The sequence below is a fragment of the Hydra vulgaris genome, chromosome 02, assembly GCF_038396675.1.
Source record: "Hydra vulgaris chromosome 02, alternate assembly HydraT2T_AEP".
Lineage (NCBI taxonomy): Eukaryota > Metazoa > Cnidaria > Hydrozoa > Anthoathecata > Hydridae > Hydra > Hydra vulgaris.
This window is the reverse complement of record NC_088921.1, coordinates 63,647,501-63,671,508: the sequence shown is the minus strand read 5'-3', so window position 1 is coordinate 63,671,508 and position 24,008 is coordinate 63,647,501. Positions and strand designations below refer to the sequence as shown.

Below are 24,008 nucleotides of genomic sequence, written 5' to 3'. Positions count from 1 at the left end.
TTTTATTAAATGAAATTTGCAATAAGTAGTCTAATGAAGTAAATTCTTTATGTTTTCTGTATAAACAAAACCTGTATTCACCTTAAGAAAAATTTCTGTTCAGAACCAAACCATAAAAGCTCAAAATTGGATAAACTTGCACCCATTCAGAAAGCTATTAACCATTTATAATGCAATACTTACTTTATTCTATCATGCAATAAAGCAACAAATTATCTTCAGTAAAGATAATTTGTTGCTTTATCTGCAGATTTATGAGTTTACAAAAAGTAAACAATAACTTTTTTTCTCTTTTTGTTACATTGTAAAAACATGTTTGGCTTAGTGAGTTACAAACTGCTGGCATAGTATTTTGATAATGCTGCTGTTATGTTTGTATATGTAAATGAATAAATTGTATATGTACATATATTTTTTGCATATAAATACATACTTTTTATGTGTTAATAAATTGTAAAATAAATATATCTATATAAAATACGTGCTTATAGTATTATTATAAAAACATATGCTTATCTTAGTAAAGCACAAATTGCTAGCTTAGTTTTTTAATATCAATGTTGTGATGGTTGTATATGTAAGCATGTAAATATTTTAAGATATAGATTTTGCATGATGTCAATTATTTTATAATATAAGCAACACTTTTTCCACAAAAAATTCAACTAATTGATTTTGCCTAAAGCCTAGCAGAAACTGTCAATTATATATTTTTTATTAATCAGCCTTATTTTATTTAAATTATACAGTTGATGCTTGGTGCCAAAATTTAGAAGTTTTAAACACTGTCTAAGAGTTATGTTTTTTATTGGTTCAGTTATTCATAATGTGTTATCTGCGAGTTAACTTTATTTATTAAAAAAAAGATTTGTTTGTAAGATTTGTTTGTAAAAACTTTGTTTGTATTATTTAAATTTATTTCAGATCAAATCTGTTAACTGCCTTTATAGTTTAGTATTGCTAGCTATTGTTTAAAAGTATTAGTTAGTTGGTGTTTTACGGGTTCTTACCTCAATAGAATTGTATATTAATGCGACGTTTTATTCCAACATCTAAAATATAATAGCATAATTAGCAGTGGTAAAAAAAAGTAAAAATTTTCTTTTAATAACATTTTGAACATTGCATTATCTAAATCTGTTATTTATCTAAGTTATCTAAAATGTTTGTAAATATTTGCATATTTCCTTATGGAGTAACATTACCTGTGCCCCATAGTTTTGGAGGTTTCGGTTCATAGAAAAATATTTTTTTTAAAAAACTTTGAAAATAAATTTTATAATCAATAAATAGAAATTTGACGGTACTATTTGTGTTCAGAGAGTAGTAATATTCAAGTTATAAGAATCATTTTAAAATTAATTTTAAATATCAAAATTGTTTTTTCTACTTTTAGTAGTGTACGCTGTGGATTTTAAGAATAAGATATAGGTATACTTTCAATTCAATTTAAATTTATGGATATTTTTTATAGAAAAGATAAAGACCTAAATTTAGTAAGGATTTATAACAAACATAATAAAAAAAATTTGACTCAGTTATAAAACTCTTGCGTGCAAAGTAAACAGGGAGGGAGGTCATAATAAATAAGGTGAAGTTGAGAATTTTTTAAAAATATGAACTCGTGTTGATGATAAAAAATTCACTATTGATAAATTGATAGGGAGCATTTCTTGGGCACCTAACAGTAGTTGTACATGAAAGGGAATGGGGTTGTGAGATTGGTTGCAGGAAGGGGGAGGGGGTGATATATACACAAAAAATTTCGCAAAAGGAGAAATAAATCCTAAATCCGCCCCTGAAATCCATAATTTATTGGAAATGGCATACACAAATGATATACGTAAAGCTAAAATTTAATTTATTTTATACACATACATTTGTATGTTTAAAGCAAAAATTAAATCTTAGCTTTGTATATCTCATTTCTGTATGTTATTTTCAATAAATTATGAATTTATCTGAAAAATGCCCAGTTGATTCTAAACTTTTGTAAGAGACTGTCATATAATACAGGGTAAGTATAGTTTTAAAATAATGTGAAGTAATTATTAAACAAAAGCCAAAAATTTTAATTCAATTAATTTTTTGCCGTTTACTAAAATTTATTGTTCTAAGGAGGCAAAATTAAATAGAATTCAAGCTATATTCGAGTGTGGAACAGACTTACCATGACCCGTATTGATTTATGACTTATATGTATCGCAGAAAAATTTAAATACATTTTTCGCAATAATAATTTCATTTAACAGTCCTTTTTTAAAAAAAAATTGAATAAAGTTTTGCATTGATTTTCGTGGACCATTTCTATGGAACAAGATTTTATTCAACAATACAAATACAATTCTTTTGAAAAAGGCTTAAAGAAACCATTTTTACAATTGGTGATATAATAATATTATTATCACTTTCGATATTTCGCCGAACCTTTAACAATTACAAGTTTTGTAAACTAATGGTGTAATATTTTAATAAGTTTTGTGAGTCAAAATAAATAATGGAGTTCATTATTGAAGTAGTACAAGTGGCGCAGTGGTAGTGCACTTGCCTCAGAAACAAAGGATCCATGGTTCAAACAAACCTCTGGGCAAGTTTTGTGACATCAGTTAGGAAGGAGGCGCGAACTTCCAATTAAATGCTCATCCGCAGTGCTCTGTGATAAGATCGTAAGGACTTCTTGGGGCACCTAAATAAAATTAAAAAAAAAGTACGGGTAGGACTTGAAAAAGATTTATCTGGATAACAAATTAATTGATTTTTAGTTACTAGTTTGTTGTATAAATAGGGATCATGATATGAAATAGAGAATTTGGAGAGTTCTGTATTTTTGAATAGTGTAATAAAGTTTCCTGTTTCTCTTGTGCTATATTTATTTATCATTTATGAAAAATTTTTATACACAAATTGATATGGTAATTGATGAAAATTTAAATTTTAGCATTGAAATATCCTTTGGTTTATGTTAACTAGATATAAATTACGTACCTTCATTTCTTTAAATAGGAGTTCAGCGTGAGTAAATTTGCCCTTATGATAGGTTGGTCTAAAAGCATGTTTCTGACATTGATATAACACTTTCAAATTGGTTTTATACGTACTCGCGCAAGTTATATTTGCATATATGAGGTAGCTACGTATAAAATAGAAATACAAAACTTTTAAATTAATTTGCGTTAACATAGGTATTGCCTTATAGGGAAGACCTATGTTTTTTGTTATTGAAGTGTTTTATGCATTTATATGAGCTTACTAAGTCATATTTTCATTAATTAAAATTCATTTAGTTAAATGAGTTCTTATAATGTTCTATTTTAGCGAAAGTAGAATATTTGGAAGAGCGTTTCTTAGCTGATTTGAATGAAATAAAGAGTACTTTTTTATTTCTATATTTAGTGATAACTTATTTAGTTTGAACCATATGTTTAGTTTTTTGAGTATAAGTTTACTTTTAATAACTTTTATTACCTCCCTAATTTACTCTCTATAAATCAGAGAATTAAAATATTTATCAAGTATCAAAAATGATTTAGCCAGCCAGCAAAACTGCTTTCAATACTACGCATGGTTCCTGTTGCGTGTTTAAACTCCCAAAAATAAAAAAACTACTCATGACAAAAAGGTTTTTAATTCCGTGAAAACAACTATTATTATTTTACCAAAACAACAATTGTAATAACAAGTTTTTAGTAATGCTTTTACTGATACGGAAACGTAGTATAATATTATACAGTGCTTCCAAATTATGGTGAAACCCGGAGTAAAAGTACGCAATATTAATATTTGTCTATAAAAACTCATGAAACACGTGCTAAACTTCAGTAAAAATGGCTGCGCTTCTGCGTTTGTACGGGTTTTAATTCCGAAAGTAAAACAAGATGCGCAGGCTGGTACGTTGGGTTAGGTCAAGGAATTGATACTTGTTTATCAATCAAGTGGTCAGAAGTGTTTGCAATGCAAAAACTAGCAGGAAAGCAGTTATAAAAGTGCTTTTTAAATATTTGTGTTAACAAAATAGTTTTAAAAAGAGAAACTCGTTTTTCTTTATTAAACCTTTTTAATAAAAACTTTGTTTTAAATTTGTTTTATTTTTTATTATAAGTTGCTTTTACCAATTTTAAGGAAGTATGATATTTTAAAAGCAAAAAAAAAAATTGTTAAATTTTAATTAAAATTGCGATTACTGCTCCTTATACAAAATTAAAATAGTCATTTCAATTTAACCGATATTGCGGCTATCTGTATCTTAAGATTATTAGATTGTTTCATTTTTTTTGAAAATTTAATGAACTTGAAATAGTGAGCCATTTATCTTGGGTAATGATAAAAACAGATTTGTTACTGTAAATATTTAATTGAACGATATGTTCCCGAAACGTTTTGCCGTAGAGCAGGTTTGTTAAAGGATCGTAACCAAGTACTTCTGATATTTGAATCGGTAAAACTATAAAAAAATAATAAAATATTTTATCGATAAAACTGTAATAAAACAATAAAATATTTATCTGGCAAAACTGTAATATAGTAACTATAGTGAATCATTAAAAGTAAAACATTAAGAGTAGTGTGTTAATCCTATCTGTTATATATTTATATGGAATTTAAATGCATTTTAAGAAGTAAAAAAGTTTTTATAGAAGCAATCAGAAGATTTGAGGCTCCCACGCGCCATCCTTAACTAACTTTATAAGCAGAAAGGAAGTTTTAAAAATTATATTTTTATTTTGAACGTGATTAAAAATCCTGATTTTATATTTAAATAAAACATTTTATTAACATTGTTTTATATTAAAAGAAAGGAAGTTTTAAAATTACGTAATATCGAAGAAATAAGTAAAGTTGTAAGTTTATAGATACTTTATTACTCTCCCACATAAAAATTATAAACCGAATGCGGAACAACGACTTAGTTATATAAAGCATCAAAACAGTATTGTAGTCTTATATTAGTCTTATAACAGTATTATATTTCATTTTTTATGCGCCAACTGAGACGCCCTAATCTAAAATTGCAGGAGGCATTTTTGATGCGCACGCGGTTAGGAAATTAAATCTGTATTTCTTATTTAATTCTTTACAAATCTCCGATGTTTATCTAAATTTGTCTTTTATCATTATCATAAGTAATATAATTATAAAATAACGTTTATTTATAAACAGCATGTATCTTTTATATATTTTTTTAAATTTGTTTTTAGAATTACTCAAGTTTATATTTTAAACGTGTTTAGTAATAAAACATTGTTTTGTAGATGATGTATTGAAATTGTATTTTCTCAATCTTATCATTCTGTTTAAATTTAAAAAAATTACCAATGACCTTATTTAAAATATAAGTGGTTTTTTTATATTTTGATAGTTATATATAACATTATGTACCCTAGCATTGCGCTATTATCTTGTCCATAGAGACACTTTTGAAAATGAAGGATTATTTACAGTTTTCAGTACATACATTGATTTTTCTATAGCATGCTGCCCCAAGGGAGTGCCGCTTTATTAACTGAGGGCTCGGCATGGGATAATAATTTTAAAAAGTCACTGACAAGACCGCAACAAGCAAAAAAAAATTAAATCTTGTAGGCTTTTTAACTGTAGGATCACCCAAATAACATAAAATGTTACATTTTTGATTATATTTAATATGGACTTAATTACAAGTACAAAACAAAAAAAGCATGTATAAATTTTATAAACCAGTTGTTTAAAGTAAAATAAGATTTATAATATATAACATGTATTACTTCAAATATCGCCAGAATTACTTTCTGGTGATATTTGAAGTAATACATGTTATATTTTATATAACATGTTTTACTTCAATGTATAAAATATAAAATGTATTATCAATATTATAAAATATAACATGTACTAATATCACCAGAATTACTTTCTGGTGATTTTTGAAGTAATACATGTTATATTTCATAAATCTTAATTTACTTAAAACAACTGGTTTATAAACTTTGTATATGCTTTTTTTGTTTTGTTTCTGTTTCAAGAATTTTCTTTGTTCAAAAAGTTTAAACTTGATAAGCAATATTTTAGTTTGAGTTTTTATAAATACTTAACTCTATACATATTTTTCTGATATCTCATTTTAAATCAATAACTATAAAGTTTGAAAGCAAAGTACTAGTTATCAAATCAAAATTTATTAAATAAGATTTTTTAATTATTTTTATACAGAAGGTGTAATAAAAAATTTTCTTAAGTTTTGTTTAAAAAATCAATTTTTGATTATATTCTTTTTTTCTTACTTTTTCATCGTTTAGTTTAGTCTTTGTTATGTCAAGACGGATGGGTTTTCTTTCCTTTTTAACTACAAAGATTATGTATTACAAACATGTTTACTTGTTATTATTGTTTTTTTTTAGTTTTTTTAGTTTTACTTCGATATCTCACAAAGTATCATTTATTTCGGTATCTGACTTGGTATCGTTAGTTTACTTTGTCTACTGTTAAAATATAGTTTTAATTTGTAAATTTTAATGACTTGAAATTTATCATGTTGAACATTAGCTCATAGATTTAAAAAGAGTTAAATTAGTTACAATTAAGGTATCAATAATTTTATCTTTTGATCATACTACAAAGTTTGTTTGCACAGTTAAGTATTATCTTTTTGCTAATTTGCAATATAACAGTAATTGCCCGGACAATAGTTTATTGTCCGGGCAGTTATTGTGTTTGATGTAACCATATATTCTGTTTATGTAGTTTATTAATAGCTAAAGCTTAATTTATTGGTTTTTCTGAAAACACCTAAAGAAAAAAAAAAGATGTCAGTTAACTAATTATTTAAATTTTAGCCTGTTAAACAATTTTTTTTGTTAAGTAATGTGTAAACCATTGTAGAAATAATCACTTAATACTAATAGTATTAGTGATGTTCGCAATTTTTTTTTTTTTTTTTTCAATTTTTATTTTAGGTGCCCCAAGAAGTCCTAACGGTCTTGCCACAGAGCACCGCGGAAGTGCATTTAACCAGGAAGTTCACGCCTCCTTCCTTACCGTGACGCGAAAATTTGTCCAGAGCTCGTTTCGAACCTGGATCTCCTGCTTATAAAGCAAGCGCTCTAACCACTGCGCCACTGCGCCACGGCCGCACCTCTAACCACTGCGCCACGGCCACACGGCCGCAATTCACTATTTAACTTTTATTTTTGCTATCTAAAACAACTAAACTCCACTAGACTGATGAAGTCTAATTTTCCCTGATGAAATTATCCAGTTTTCCAAGCTCATGGCAAATGAGAAGAATATATCAGCATTTGAATGTTTCCAATCAATTTGTATGAATAATTTAGAATCAGTTTTTCCCAATGTTGACATACTATATCGGATTTCTTACACTTCCCAAAACCAATCGTAGTGCAGAGAGAGCATTTTCAAAAATGGCATTTGTTAAAAATGATCTTCGTTCTTTTATCTTAAATGATAGTTTAAATGCTCTTTGTAAACAAAAAAGTAATCTTATGTTTTTTGCATTCATTTTTAATAAATTTTTTCAGGAATTTGGCCCAAAATATTTTTCGGGTCCCGACCCCAAGATCCTTAATCCAGCATTGAGTATATAAACGAGTATAAGTATATATACACTTCTATTTTGCATTTCGTTATTTTAGTAAAATCTCCTCTTAATGTAAAATCTTGATTACCTTTAATAAAAATTTGAAAAACACCGTGAAAAATGTCACAAAGTTATTATTCGTGTAAGAGATAATTACGTTATTAGCGTGTTTACATCATCCGTTAAGTAAGTCTGCGCATCTAGCATTAAAGAGACAAAATTTACATTCTAAAGTAAGAAGATGTTAAATTTAAACCATTTTGTTAGAAATAAACGGAAAGAGGTTTCTAATAAGTACGCAAAAAAGAAGTTTGCTTATTAGGGACTTTCATAAGGGGTGGTTTCGGCATATGAGATTTCGGTGAAATCTTCTTGGGAGATAAATGAATCCGTAATTATAACATTAAACATCTGTTTTTTGAAAATAAAATACAATGGATGATACTTTACTTAAAAAAAAAAAGATTGTATAAAATGGCTAACAGACTATGGCTTATCAACAAGTGGCACTTTAGATAAGTTACATCCCTAACTAAAATCTAAAAAGAAAGGCAGAAAGAATTTTTGTATTTAAAACTTTCTTGGATCCTACAAATATCCCGCCTTTTACTGATCCTTGGACTAGTGACGATTCATTGTATTCATTTTTTAGTAGCGAATAATACTTTATTTTAGTTCCATCTTCTTTTTTAAAAAAAAATTTTAGGAGTCGCTCAAGACCCTTAAACATCAGATGAGTCCCTAATATTTTAAAAAAAAAGTTCTTCAAAAGCATATAATGTTTCAAAAGTGGTAAAAAAAATTTATGGAAACACAAATTAAAAAATTTTGTTTAAAAAAGCTATGAAAATATGTACTTTTTATTTGTAGTTAAAAAATGGTAATTTTTAACCCATAAAATTTAAAATAGTAACCTTTATATAAACCATTATTATTTTTAGAATTTTTATCAAATTTCACTTCCTTTGAGACCCAACATGATATGCTTTTCAAGCACTTTTTTTTCAAAATATTAGGGACCCGTCTGATGTTTAAAGGTCTTAAGCAACCCCTAAAATTTTTATTTAAAAGTTTTTTAAATTTAGCTTTAATTTATTACATAGAACACATTTAGGGGCCGACAGCAGACAATTTCAAAAAAAGTTGTTTTTAGAATCACCCTTATGCTTATCTTCTTCCTGCACACAGTGGGACAATCTAGTTTTTTGTGCCAAAATTTTTTTGTAGTTTTTTTATTAGAATAGATATACTTATATATAAAATGCATAAATAATGTAATAAACATGTAATTATATAATATAAAAAAAATATTAAAAAAATTAAATTTTGGTGAAAAATACGAAATATTTTTAATGGACAAGACAACTTTTATCAGTGTAAACATTAAAAATATTACTTTTCAATGCATGTATTTGTCATAAAATAACTTTTTTAAATTTATGTTTACAGAACTTACATATTCTAACAGTAATGAAAGATTTTGTAGGTATTCTTTGTGTAAAAAACATCTTTTTTACATGTTCAGTATTTCTCATCAACTGACCATTAACCGAAGACCAATCTTTTGTTATAACTTTTTTTATTGCAAAAAGTAGCAAAATATTTATGGTGCATGGGTATTTGATCACACATACGTTAAATTGTTTTTAAAAGTCTGAGCAAAAAAAACATTCTTAATTAAAATAAAATATTTTAAAATGAAAGTCAATAAAGTTAACTTAAAACAATAGTAGCGTAAGATAGTTGATTAATAAAAAATGCAGAATAGCGTTTTGGAACACGTGTCAAATTAACGTGTAAATAACCGCATAAAATTACGCTTAAATTAATATTACAATGTTTTTTTAGCTAGATATTTCCTTTAATGAACATGTCTTCACCCTTATGAAAAATTTTCACCATGGAATGCCGACAATGATTTTTAGTTATTTTGGCACATTCTGTCCCACTGTGCTACGCTTGTTGTAAGAAGTTTTCAAGTATGTCGTTAACGCAAAGGCTAGATTTTCGAATTATTATTTTTTCTACAGTTATAGAGTTGTATTGCTTTGCATTTAAAAAAACAAATAGTTTTATAAAAATCATGCTGGGGATTTAAAACACCCACGCGCCGACCATAACAACCAATTAGGCAGAAAGTTAAGAGTCTTAAAAAGTGTGTTTTTAATTATTAAAAATTATTAAATGTTTTTAATTATTAAAAACTTTTTTTTTAAAGTTATTAAATGCTTTTGATTATTAAAAACATTATTAAAAATCTTAATTTTATATTTAAATATAACATTTTACCAAAATTATTTTATATCAAACTAAAAAATTTTTTAGAAATACTTAGTATTGAGATATATGCAAGTTTCGGGGGTTACAACTATTTAAAAGTTTCCCTGTTTAAAAGATTTTGAACCAAATGCGCAACATGACTGCACTCTTTTCAATGCTATTTCTAATCAAATAGACTGAGCTTATTCTCTTTGGCCCTCAGGCTAAATTGTTGTTGTTGGTGACTTCAAATGTTTATCACACTGAATGGCTTGGTTCTAAAATCAGTGACTCTGCAGGTGCTGAGGCCCACAACTTTTACTTTTCTCAATCACTAATGCACATAGTAAACTTTTAAACTCGCTTTACAGACCATCTGAATCGTTTATCTTTTTTACTCTACTTATGTCTTGTTTCTGATCCTAATCAGTGCTCAGTTTCTCCACACTCACCCTTAGGTGCTTCTGATTACGGTTTGATATCTTTAAAACTATTACCTCATTCAATGTTCATCATCAGAATTCTCCTATCATCGTACTTCTTTGAATTTAATTAAAGCTGACTGAGACTCTTTGCTTGATTTTCTTGGTGATGGCCCTTGGATAGAAATCTTTTGTTTTTCTACTGGATTTGTGTAATGCTAAGCCCGCTAGTCAAAGGTTAAAAATATTGTATCATTTCAAAACTTAGGCTCAGAGACTTCTTTATAATCTTTAACAGTGTCTATAACAAGGGCAAATCTGTAGTTCTTCCTTTTTTACATGATTCAGGTTTTGTTACCAAACCTAGAGACAAAGCTGAATTGCTTGGTAAAATCTTTTTATCAATCTCATCTTTTGATTCCACTAACCATATTCTACATGTTAAAGTCAACAAACAGGTTGATTCATTGCTTGGCATTTGTATCACTAAAGCCTTAGTTTATAAAAGATTTTCTGCTGAGACTCTTATACAGTTTGTGTTCCGGATAACATACCTATTATAGTCTTGCATAAGGATTCTCCAGAGCTGTCATCTAAACTTGTCATAAATGTTTAACAAGTGCATATCGGAGTCTTGTTTTCAAGCCTGCTGGAAAGCGGCATCTGTTATCCCAATTTTCAAAAATTCTGAAGAGTGAATTTGGCATGCTGGTTTTCTCCGTAAGCTCTCTTCTTACGGTGTATCAGATAATATCATTAAGATTATTGAATCCTCCCTAACCAATCATAGTATAAAAGTTGTCCTCAGTGGATAGCACTCTACTACCTTTCCAGTAACTTTTGGAGCTGCTCAAGGTTTTTTTCTCGGCTCTATACTTTTTAAATTTATTTAAACAATCTCCAAGAAATTCTCAGATATAAGATGCCATTGTTTGCTGATGATACTTCCATTTTTTTTATCTTAATAAAAAGTCAACACTCACTGATTGCTCGAAGGGGACCTTTAGCCAAAAAAAGATCTTGCTTCTGTCACAGCATGGAGGTCTCAGTGGCTGGTAAACTTTAACTTACATAAAACTCAATTTATACAGCCAATCGTTATCGCAACAACCTATATTATATTTATGAACGATAATGTATTTGATGAATCTTCTACCCTTCTACAATTAGCTCTTACATTCGATCTTTTTTGGAAACTAAATATCAAATTGATTGCAAAATTTGAATCTCCTAAGGTTGCATCTCTTTATCATGATAGGTACTTTTCTACACCAGATTTTATTCCTTTATCTTTATAAATCTCAAATCCGTCCTTGAATGGAATAATATCTCCATATCTTAAATGGATCTTCGAGTGATACTTTTTTTTTTAGATAAGCAGGAAAAACATATTTGAAACTGCTTTCGCAACCATCATTCAACCATTGTCACATCGTTGTAATGTTGCTTCTCTTTCACTTTTTTATATATCTTTATTGGGCGCAGTTCTATAGGAGTAGTGTTGACTTAAAGAAAAAATAGTTATAATTAAACAATGACAGAATTAAGAAAACCATCAACATAATTTAATTTTTAGAGGCCTAAACTAAAGTTGCATTGTTGAAGTGCACGCGGTTAGGTTAGAAAAACCTGTATTTTTTATCAACCTTTATGAATCTCCAAATTATCTCTTAATTTGTCTATTACCATTAGCATAGATAATAAATTTATAGAATATACGTCTATTTGTAAATATTATGTAACTTTTATAATTTTTTTCAATCTGATTTTATAGTTTTTTTGTTATAATTATGGCTTTCAAAAATCACCAGGGCAAATGTTACGCATTTGATATCCGTATTATGAATAATAATGTTTAGGCTGTGAAACTGTAACCCTAATCCTTGATATTTAAATGAATAATTTTTCTACCGTTTACTAAAAAACATTGAAGTAAGAGACTAAATAAAAAATAAGTATAGAAACGGTCTGTGCGGAACAGACTCACCTGAACCTTTATTTTACGGGTCAGGACAACTAGTCATATATAAGCCCTAATTTTTATTAGAAGAAAAAAATTTTATTCAGTGTAATTAAAAAAATAAAACTTCACAAAAGATCTCAAGTGAGCTTTGAACGACTGATACCTATTATAACTCTCTAGTTATTATAGAGATCAGTGGCTTTGAACACCCTAAATATACTAAACTATTTAGCAACGATACTGACTGTATTACAAAACTTATGATTGAAAGGAGTAAACATACTTACAAATGATTTTACCAGTAAGTTTTTCTTGTTGGTAGCATGGACTTTGTTGTCTATTAAAGTATAAAAAGAAATACTTATTAAAAATATAAGTGTTTCTTAAATTATTGTAAATATAAACTGATAACGATTTAACTTGTTTAGGAAATATTTTTAACATTCTTTCGAAATAATTGACAGTAGTACAAAGTTAATAAAACTTAATGTAGAGGTTATGGCTGGTCATTACTAAAAAGTTATAATACTAATTTATAAAGAATACTTTATTGGTTTTATTTCTTTTAACGGTTATGTTCTAATAGCTGGTTAGAAAAAATCTCCTTTAGCTCTTTGCTACCATGTACATGAAATTATGCAATACAAATACAACAATACCAGTTTCAGTTTCAACTTCCTTGCTATCAACACAATGTAATTACTTGAGTAAATTAATTATTTTTGAGCTGACCTTGTAAATATATGTTTGAATTGATGTTTAACAAAACCAAATAGCAACTCTTTACCTGATTGTTTTTTTTTTCCATTTAATTGGATATTTGCTAAAGTAATGGCATTTAATTAAAATGCTAATTCTATTGTTTGTTTATATGTTAAACCATAACTTATTTTGTAGTATTTTATAAGGCAGTCTTTAAGTATCTTTCCTTAACTTTATTAAATACTTGTGCAACAATATAATTAATTGTAAACCCAAGCTTTTTTTGAGAAAAAATATTTTTTGTAATGTAAAGTATGCCCTTAATGCCATAAGTGCTTCAATTTTTGTTCTGCTTTATTTACTACTTGGAGGACATCATTATTTATGTATTTCTTCTTGATTTCTGTCTTTATAATTTAGATTATTGTAATCAAACATTAAACCGCAAAAAATGTGAACAACAAATAAAAGAAGCTCTACTTATTTTGTCTCCATTTAATGGTGTCTCTATTCAATGCTGTCTTTGCTTAAAGCTGCCTCTTTCTCACATTTAATTATATATTACTATGCAATAATAGTGTAGATAGAAAAAGCTAGATTATACAAAACATCATTACTAATGGTAAAGTATTTCTTTGATTATGATTCAAAATGGTTATAGAGAAATAAACGTTACCTGTTTTTTATGAGTGTGCATACACACATGTGAGTTTTATTTTCAATTTTTTTTGAGTTTTCCATTGTTAATGCAGGATATATTTTAGTTGTTGCTATAACAAAAAGATTATGCAATGATTATTAAATTGACGTCATGCTATTTCAATTAGAGAGTGAAACGCATAAGAAAATTGGTAGAAAATAAATAAATAAGTTGAAAAAAATTGTTTAACAGAAAAGGTAAAAAATTCAAGAATATGGAGCTAGAATATTAAAGTATATACTCTTAGGTGCTTAATAAACCGGAGGGGATGTTTATTTATTTTGGGAAATTTTCCTCACCCATCGTCAATTTTTACTTTTATCGACGTTGTTGTCAACAGCGTCATTCCACACCAAGTTGTCCAGAGGTCCTCACGCAATCATCTCAGATTTTAATAAAGCTTTTTCAGTATGTTATTAAACATGTTTCATGTAGATTGTTTATTATTGCTGGTGTTGCAGGTGTTATGGAAACAATGTAGGGCATACCCAAACTTTAATTACATTATGTAATACCAAACCGAAGTTTGGGTAAGCCTAAAAATTGCATTTTTGGGTTTTTTTATATTTTCGTAATAAAAAGCAAAAATATTTTAAAAAATAAGGTTTCTGGGTAAACTGAGAATGGATATTTTGAAAGACTTAGTAGAAGTATATCGTGTCTTAATTTTGTTAATGGTTCCCCTACTGACATCAAAAGTTCAACACCCTACTGACGTTCAACACCGTAAAGTTTTTTGGAACATTTTATAGTCGTATCTCCAAAATATAATTTTTGATGTGATTATTTTGTTTAAATGTTCTAAATATTAACATGTCAACAACATAGATATCTCTAAAAGAGTCAAAATGAGCTTTTTTAGAAATATCTATCTTGAGTTATTCTGAAATGGGACCATAAGTGAAAAACCTTAAAATAGTACGTATTTGAACCCCGTAAACTCAACCTAGGATGATTTTTTAGATATTTTTTAATTAAACCATTGAAAAGTGCTTATTTTTTATTTCTAGGAACTAAAAAATCATTTTGGAGCAAGTTGTTCTTTAAATGAAAAAACCAGGTCATTTATACATATTTTTAGGTCTTACAATTTCGTGCTAAACCTAAAAATCAAGGAGCGCAGTGCAGGATTTAAAAGTTTATATTTAATATAAACTTTTAAATTTTAATTTTAACTTTTGGAAAAATAGGTGGCAACAATGCTTGATCATTAATCCTTAATCATTGATCTATCAAAAGCTTTTGATACCGTAAATCACTATATTCTAATAACAAAACTCGAAAACTACGGAGTGAAAAGTAAAAACTTACTTTGGTTCGAAGATTATCTGATAAACAGAAAGCAATTTTTATACTATAATCAAACAAATACAATTCCATACTCCATAACTTGCGGGGTTCCCCAGGGATCTATCTTAGGACCCCTTTTATTCCTCTAGTACATAAACGACTTATACTTATCAACAAATCTTTTAAACCAAATTTTGTTTGCTGATGATTCTAATCTTTTTTTTTCTCTCAGAGATGTTAAATCACTTTTTAAAATAGTTAACGAACAGCTATGTAAAGTTAGTGAGTGGTTTAAAAGTAATAAACTTTCACTAAATGCGGATAAAACAAAATATATACTTTTTCATAAAGTAAGTAAAACTAAAAATATTTCTCTTAAATTACCAGATCTCAAAATTAGTAACACTTTTATTAAAAGAGAATCATTCATAAATTTTTTAGGAGTAAAATTGGATGAAAATTTACAGTGGTATTCACATATAAATAGTATTGAAAAAAAATCTCAAAAAATATTGCAATGATGTTTAGGACTAAACCTTTTCTAAATATATCATCCCTGAAAAAATTGTATTTTGCCTTTATCCATAGTTATTTGCTTTATTGTAATATTGTGTGGGGTCGAACTAACCATACAAAGCAAAAGAAACTCTACAACAAACAAAAACATGCGTGCAGAATAGTATTTGGAGCCGACAGAAGTGCTCCTTGCGAACCACTTCTACGTGTGCTCGATGCTTTAAATATGTATAAACTTAATTTACACCAAGTTTTATTATTTATGTTTAAAACAAAAAATGGATTATCTCCAAAAATATTTCAATCTTATTTTAATAAAATTAACCATAAATACTCAACAAAGTTTTCAGATAACGATTTTTTTGTTCCAAAATATAAATTAAAATTAACTTCCTATTCAATTAAATACCGCGGACCTAATCTGTGGAAAAAGTTTCCAGATATTGTTAACAATAAACAGACTGCATTAGAGCAATTTAAGGACGAATCAAAACAATTATTATTATGCATGGATATATCCAACTTTAAATGTTTATTTTAAACTAAAAACAATCATATAAAAAATAGATTTAATTGCATCAGTGATTAATATAAATTAATACAAAATATTTAAAATAAAAATATATATATATATATAAAATATCACTGATGATGTCAATAATTTATCTTGTGATTATATTAATTATGTAATTTCATTTCTTGTTGTCTTTTATCCTCCAGAAATTTTATTTTTTTGACTTTTTTATTTTATATTAATATTTTGTTAAACATTTTAGCAATTGTTTGACAATTGCTAAAATGTTTAACAAAATATTAATAAAAAATATTTTGTTAAAAAATCAACGCTTCTTAAAAAAAAAAAAAAAAACTATTATTTATTTCTAATTATATTAGTTATTTTCGGTTTTCATTTCTATTTGTTATTTTAAATATTTTTTTACGTTACGGTAATGAAGAATTTGTTGTTAATATTTTTTTTTTAAATGGGGCTCGGCGATAAGGCTGAATACGCCTTCTTCTTGCTCCGGCCAATAGTTTATATAAATGTATTTGCAATGTAAACATTTTTAAACGGCAAAATAAATAATTTCAAAAAAAAAAAAATCTTACTCTCCCTCCCCTAATGTCAACGCAATCTTAGAAGATTTATCTTTTTCTTTTAGTGTTTTAGTATTTGAGTCTAAGTATTTTATATCTATAGTATTATCTAGTGTTCTATATTTATAGTATTATTTAGTATTTTATATGTATAGTATTATCTAGTGTTCCATATTCGTAGTGTTTTCTAGTATTCTTTATCTATAGTATTTTTTAAGATTATCTAATCTTGAAGATAATCAAAACAAGGCTTGTTTAAGCCAAAATTTAAATATTTTGATGTGAAAACTAGTGTAATATTAAAAGATTTTCACAAAATATTACAAATATGAAATACGATATTTAAAAAACAAAGTATTTGAAACAGCTTCGAATATTCGTTTAAATCAAAAATTGATGGTAAACTGTAGTATTGACCTATTGCATAATTAATTGGGTTTAGGCTGATATAAAATCAATGAAAATACCTTCCTGCTTTTCTGAAATTCCACAAACGTTGCCGATTCACCAATGTGCTTCATAAATACATTCAAAAAGACTCTGTCGATTCTCTAGAACTTGAGAGAGTGACTAATTTGATTAAACTATTATTGTCACTTTCAATATTTATGTCATCTTAAGTATAATTGTAACCCAAATTCGTAATATTTTTTAAAGTTTTTGTACTCTGCAGCTGACCCATTACTGAAACAATGAATAAGTTCAACGGAAAAACAAATTTTAAGTTCAGCTATCAGTTTACCAAGAAACACATGAACAGAAATTGAATCACGATGCATGCAATCACTGGTAATACAATAACATTTTCTTGGAAGTTCATCATTAAGTTTGTAATAAACAAAAAAAAGATGCAATGTAGCTTGGGTTTTTTTTGCTGTAAAAACGTGAACAGCAGCATACAAATTAAGAATTAATTTTTAAAAAAGTCCATTAAAACTAATAACTGATTTGAGTAAAGCTCATTTTTTAAAGGTTGCATACATTTACTTTGATGTTAGGAAATAAAATGATGCTGAGGTAAAATTAATACTTTTGAACTAAGTCATCTATGAAATCCTCTACATATTATTTTGTGGAATCAAGAGTTTCACGATCTATTTACATCTATTGCTTAAAAGTTACAGTTTCATCTGATTCAAATTCATTAAACTGCTCTTCAAGATAAGTCTTTATCATTTTAGTTCCTTAACAATTATCACAACGAAATTCTGTAGATTCATTATTACACACTATTTTTTTCAATCAAGTATTTTAAGTTCACCGTAACTGAGCTACTTGTAAGAATTAACTTTATGTTCTGGTGAATAGCACACACACATATACAATGGGTGTCTAAAGAACTAACAGTTAAACACCAATTTGCACGTTACGTACATAATTTAGAAAATCAAGCTTTAATTCAATTTCCTTTCTTATACTCTGCAAAAACTTTCTTTAAATTATCAAAATATTTTTTTGCATCTGTACATTTTTAGCACCAATGCAGTCAGATACAGAGTCTTTTTTACCTGGGTAATGTCGGCTAAATGTCTCATGCTCATACAGTTTCAAAATTTTTTCATTTAGACTTTCTGGCACTTTTTTTGCACAATTCTTTGCGGAGGTACCAAGATTTTACTTTTTTTATTCAACTTTTGCTGCCCTAGTCATAATTTCTGATACTCTAAATTTACAACATTTTTTTATTCTTGACCAACTGTTGGGAATAAGAGTTAAAATTTGAACTTTTTTAGGTTGATTACTAAGTGCTGAGATTTTTTTCTTTAATTCTAATATCAAATTTGAAAAGTTAATTTAATTCTCACACTGCACGCTGGCATTACTTAGTGGTAGGACTTTATTTGATGATAAACAACTGATAGAAGCTATTTTTTCAGCAACAGCTGTTTGCCCTTTTTGAATTTTTTTATATACTTAATAAGAGTGATCTCCATTACAAACACGTTTTATTCTTAAAGGTAAAAATCCAACATTCGAAAGGCTAGTATTTAGAGTGTCAGTTGAACATGTTATATTATTTATGTCATCAATATTTTTAATATTTTTTCTTGATTCGTATGCAAAGTTCGCTGTTGAAAAAACTTTGCAGAACAAATTGGACACAATATTTGAACTAGGAAAATGGCTTTTTTTTTGTCGATTTTAACAAAAATTCTGCATTCTTTAGATAAATACTTCCCAATCTTTTACGTGAGAAACATTTAGTGATTCTACAAGGGTCGGAGCAGTGGCATATGTATGAATACAACTAACAACAACAATTTGTGGTGGAAACAAATTAAAATTATTTCTTTAATTAACTTAAAGGTTCGTAATACAATCTAACTCTGCTCATCCTCATTTTAAAGTTCTAAACAAAAATTAATCAAATCTTTTTTTCATTTTCAGTTAGTTTTTAGATGGCAAGGGTTTCCATTAAAGTATCTAATAGAACAAGCAATTAAACTTTGTTCAACATATTTGCATAATATCAATGAACTTGTAGATCAAAATTTACTCATATTACTTAATTGTTTTTTTCTTCTTAATTCAAATATTTCCACAATGTTTTTTGCTGTTTCTAGAGGTTAAATAATTTTTTTCTAATAATCCTATGAGAAAAAATGTTTTAAAAATTCCCACAAAGTTCTAGGGATTTAAATACATGTGAAGGGTGCAAGGGAAGAACAGGGGATGTCAGTTTTTCGCAAACTGAGATAAATCAAATTTAGTTTTCAAAGACTGTACGTTATGTTTTATTCCTTTTCTTATCACTAAATTAGACCGTTAATTTTTATTTATTTGCTTCAAATTTAAAACTAAAGGTAGTTTATGATTTGTACAAAATGTAAATAAAAAAGTCTCAATATTCTCAAAAACTGACATTCCCTGTTTTCACTTGCACCCTTCATGTCATTTTAGGGTGTTTTATTTTTGACGTCATATCTATTTTATAATAACTCAGCATTTATATTTACAAATGAGCTGAATTTTGCTTCATATCATTATAATAGTATGTTAAACCTTCGAAAAAATTTTAAGTATTTTTTTTCTGGAAATACGACTCAAAAATACTTCAAAAAAAACGATATAAATATCTAGTGTCTAATTTTTGACCACGGTTAGGGGACCAAAAATTCAAAATAAGATTAAAAATTTGATATAATTTACAACTTTTAACAAATATTTTGCAATCTACATCCTCGGCTTAATCAGAAACTAAGTTTTTGAGATATTTCATTGAAAAAATTGTTTTAGAAATTTCATTGAAAAAATATAAAAGCCTGACAAGCCGTTTTATAGCTAACGAGTCAAAGCGAAGTTTGGGCATGTCTTACAAAATGTCCTATAAAACCCAAAATACTAAACATTGTAATCTAAAACTTTGACTAATCTAAAAGTCACTGTTAAGAATAAAAACTTTCAGTATAATCAGTCTTTAAAAATTGTCAACGTTTAAAAAAATCTTGTAAACTTCGATTTGTTTTCGTTTATTACTTACCATAGTATAAAACTTACGTAAGAATATTAAATCTGATAATAAAACAGCTGTTAAAATGTTCGCATTTGACCGCAAGCCACTCTAGAATTAAAGTTGTTTTATTTGTGTTCTGCAAGAAATTCTAACCCACCCTTTCATTAAGACTCCCCCATTTATTAAATCTGAAATAAAATTCACACTTCTCTCCATTTATTAAACCCCCTCCCCTTCCTTGTATTAAGTACCAGAGAGGAGTAGTTATGATAAGGGATTCTATTCTAAAATTACTTCTTAATCAAGAAATTTTTTTTTTAATTTAAAAGTTAAAAACCTTGTAATTGTTCCAGCACTGTTGTAAAAATCATTTTTCTGTATCCTTTAATAGATTTATCACCAGAAAATTGAGTGCATGTTATGGTTGCAATAACAGAGATAAGTTCTCTTCCCAAAAAAGATGGAGATGTATCTGTTTCATAAATTACAGTGAATTTTAGAAATGAATCAATGTAGAGTTTGCGTACCTAAACCATACAAACACCGGTATCTTATAAGTGTACAAATTTTTATTTAATTTTGTAACCAAACTTGAAGTTATATTTTTTTTAAGATGGTACATACCTGAAAAAGTTTATAAAATTTTTTAAAATTTCAGAATATTTGTTTTTAATAAGGTCTTTAAGACTTTTTAAAAATTTCTTTAGACTTTTTTAAAACTTTAAAATTTTTTAAAATTTCAAAATATTTGTTTTTAATAAGGTCTTTTAGATTTATATTGACAAAAAACATTAATAAAAAAACAAAAACAGAAACAAATAGAAAACCAAAAATAAAAGAAAATTATTGCAAAACAATTTTAAAAATAAAATAATTTAAAAACTTAAAAATAATTAAAGTAATAGCCTATTTAAGCAAGTTTTTTGTTTTTTAACTAAGTCTTCCTTTTGATTTATTGATAAACAAAGTAAAGAAGAAAGAAAGAAGTTTTTTTTTACACTTTTTTTTAATTCAGTAATTCTATGGAAATAATAAATCTTGAAAATTTCAATAAATTTGACAAAACAGATTAAAAGTAATTATTGAGCAACAATAAAAAAAGCAAAACTGAGAAGAATTCATTGAAAAGGTAAAAACTAATTAAAACAACTATTATAAAATTTAAAATGTTAGCTCTAATAGCAAAACTGTAATTGTTCTAAAGCTTGTTTATAGTTTGATCCCAATGAATATTTTTTACAGAAACTGGTTTTCCATTAGCAAGAGCCAGTAACCATTCTCGTTACTAAGGCTGTTGCAAGGAAACTCGAAATTATACACATTTTTATACGCCAAGTTAGACTAGTTTAGAGGCTGTTTTCCCTAAACCTTTTCAGTATCAACGATATCAGATTGACTAGAAAAATTCTTAATTTAAATTTTTAAAATTCTTTTTCAAAATACATATGGGAATTAAAAGATAAAAATATTGATGATTTTTTATTGAATTGATCTATCCTTAAAACAGCACCTGCATATAATAATACTCCCAAAAAATGCATATAAGAGGGCCGATGATACAAGTTTTGAAGTGAAGGGGCACAATCATCAACTTTTAAAAGAAGTCCTCAATATCTATAATTTTTTTTTTTTTTTTTAAATTTTCCTTTACAAAAAAAGTTAAGGCGGGGCTGTGTGTGGGTGTCCACCTGACCACAACCCGCCTTCAACCCCCCCCCACCGCTCCTTCCACACTTCGTTGTTTTTGGCTCCGTGTTATGCCAAGAGGGTCATCCATGAATAATGTTAGTGAATATAAGATAACGAGGGGAGGGGGAGTGCTGGAAAGTTTGACACTAATTGACAATGGGGAGGAGGGTGTTGAGGCCAAAATAATGTCAATTTAAATTATTTTTTTAATTTTAATGAGCAGATTTTAACGGAAATATTAAGTCTTTGTATATAAAATTCACAATCGTTATTCGCTCCCTAGCGGAATATAAAATGTGGTACAAAGTAAACTCATAAAAGTAAACTCATAAATTTGTCATTTTTTAAAATTAAATTTCGTTATTACAAATACGAAACTCTAAGTGCTCTCTAGTTGATTGTAAAACGTGATGCAATGCAAACACATAAAGTCTATTGAAAATTCGAAACGCTAATTTCTACCTAGCGGGTTGAAGTAACTCTTTTAAAAAGCTTGCCTTAACGATGAGCAAAATCAAGATTTGATTTGAATATAATTTACGAAATAAATCCCGTTTTCTGTAAAAAAGTTAATTATATCCATATATATTTCTTTATTATTTAGAGAATTAAAACTCTGGACGAATTGACATCCGAGATGAACAAAATTGGATTTGCAATCAGCAAGAGCGCCCTCTATACTCGTCTACTTCCGAGAAGTTACGGAACATGAGAAGGCAAAAGGCACGTCAAAACAGTCCCTGTTAGATTGATCAGTCCTCAGAATGAATCTCATTTAAAACATGTTGACGGACTCTTTTACAGTTCAACTATAAAATATGTGAAAGAAGTTGTTCTATTTTAGGGCCAGATGAAGTTTGATTCATTAGCCAAGACGACAAGGCTAGAAAACCAATTGGAATTACAGCAGCCAAAAAACAGGCGCCGTTGTTGATGCATTTGGAGTAATTTGGGTAACTCTCCTAAACCACGACTGGGTCGTGGCTGCTAAACACAAGCTTATACCATCTGTATGCGCTGGAATTACGACCAAAAACAAAGGCGTCGGAAAAACAGATGCTGTTACTTATTCTGGACCTACCTAAATTGCTGTTTGAGCAGGAAAACACGCATCCTCGACCGCCTTCGCTCATGGATTAGACTTTCAGCGGCTCTTGGATATCAAAGAACTCGACTCTATTACTAGAGATCCACAAGCTAATATGGTTAAGCCTATCGTTGTGTTTAGCGCCGATGGAGGACCAGATAAAAATCCCAGATACCAGAAAGTAATTGAAATCGGGATTCACCATTTCTTGAAGAATAACCTTGACGCTCTTTTCATCATGACGAACGCTTCAGGCCGCAACGCATTCAACAGAGCTGAGCGACGATTGGCACCTCTAAGTTAAGAATTATCTGGGGGGATTCTTCCGCACGAACATTACGGAACTCATCTTGATTCTCAAGGTAGTTACATTGACAAAAGTTAATTTGTAAAAATATTAATATAATTTTTAACCTATAATAACCAACATATCTTTTTAAATCAGGCAGGACAATAGATAAAAATTTAGAAAAACAGAACTTTGGTTTGGCTGGGCAGGCTTTGGCTGATATTTGGTCTGATCTAAAAATTGACGGTTATCCAACCATTGCAGAGTATATTGATCCAGACAAATCAGAGCTAGAGTCAAGGAGCCTTTTATTACAAGGAGCCTTTTATTACAAGATCAACGTTGGATTGCCGATCATATTTGTCCAAGCCAATATTTTAATCAAATTGTGAAATGCGAAAATCGTGCTTGTTGTCGGACTATTAAAAGCTCTTACTTTACTCTAATTAGAGCAAGATCTATTCCGCCACCTGTCCCTGTCAACCAAACGAGAGACGGGCTCAAAGCAGTAGATGTCTCAGAAGGAGTAAAAGAATTGTTTCCATCATCTGTCTTTATGCTCATCGCATCAAACATTGAAAGTGTTCTTCCTCGTACTGCCAAAGGATTTCCAATTTTGCTGTATGATGCGTTTTATCCATTAACTCAGTCTAGCCAAGCTGATAGAGTCTGTAAAAAGTAAAATTTCTACTTTGCATCTCAAGCTATGTTGAAAAAGCACGCTTCTATCCATTCTTCTGCTATAACACTCCCTCTAATCAAAGGGGTCCAACCTGTTCGTATCGCTGCCAAGCGTCAGACGGAATTTTTTGGCAGTCATCGCCTTGCAGAAGAGTTCGGAAACTGCTGAATGATTAGATAAAAATGAAGTTGACGCAACGAATTATATATATATATATATATATATATATATATATATATATATATATATATATATATATATATATATATATATATATATATATATAT

The 24,008-nt window shown here is 28.1% G+C and overlaps 1 protein-coding gene across 2 annotated transcripts in view; it reads right to left on the bottom strand.

Moving 5' to 3' along the window:
- Nucleotides 1-4,076: 4,076 nt before the first annotated feature.
- The window catches only part of LOC136077102 (uncharacterized), a 66,369-nt gene continuing 46,437 nt past the window's right edge, over nt 4,077-24,008 (bottom strand). For both annotated transcript variants that reach the window (XM_065791672.1, XM_065791673.1), the window contains exons 6-9: nt 20,312-20,501; nt 13,593-13,686; nt 12,502-12,551; nt 4,077-4,441 (exon numbers count right to left, since the gene is read on the bottom strand). In XM_065791672.1, coding sequence (XP_065647744.1) covers nt 4,263-4,441; nt 12,502-12,551; nt 13,593-13,686; nt 20,312-20,501 — 513 coding nt within the window. In that variant the 3' untranslated portion in view covers nt 4,077-4,262. The remainder of the gene's footprint in view (nt 4,442-12,501; nt 12,552-13,592; nt 13,687-20,311; nt 20,502-24,008) is intronic.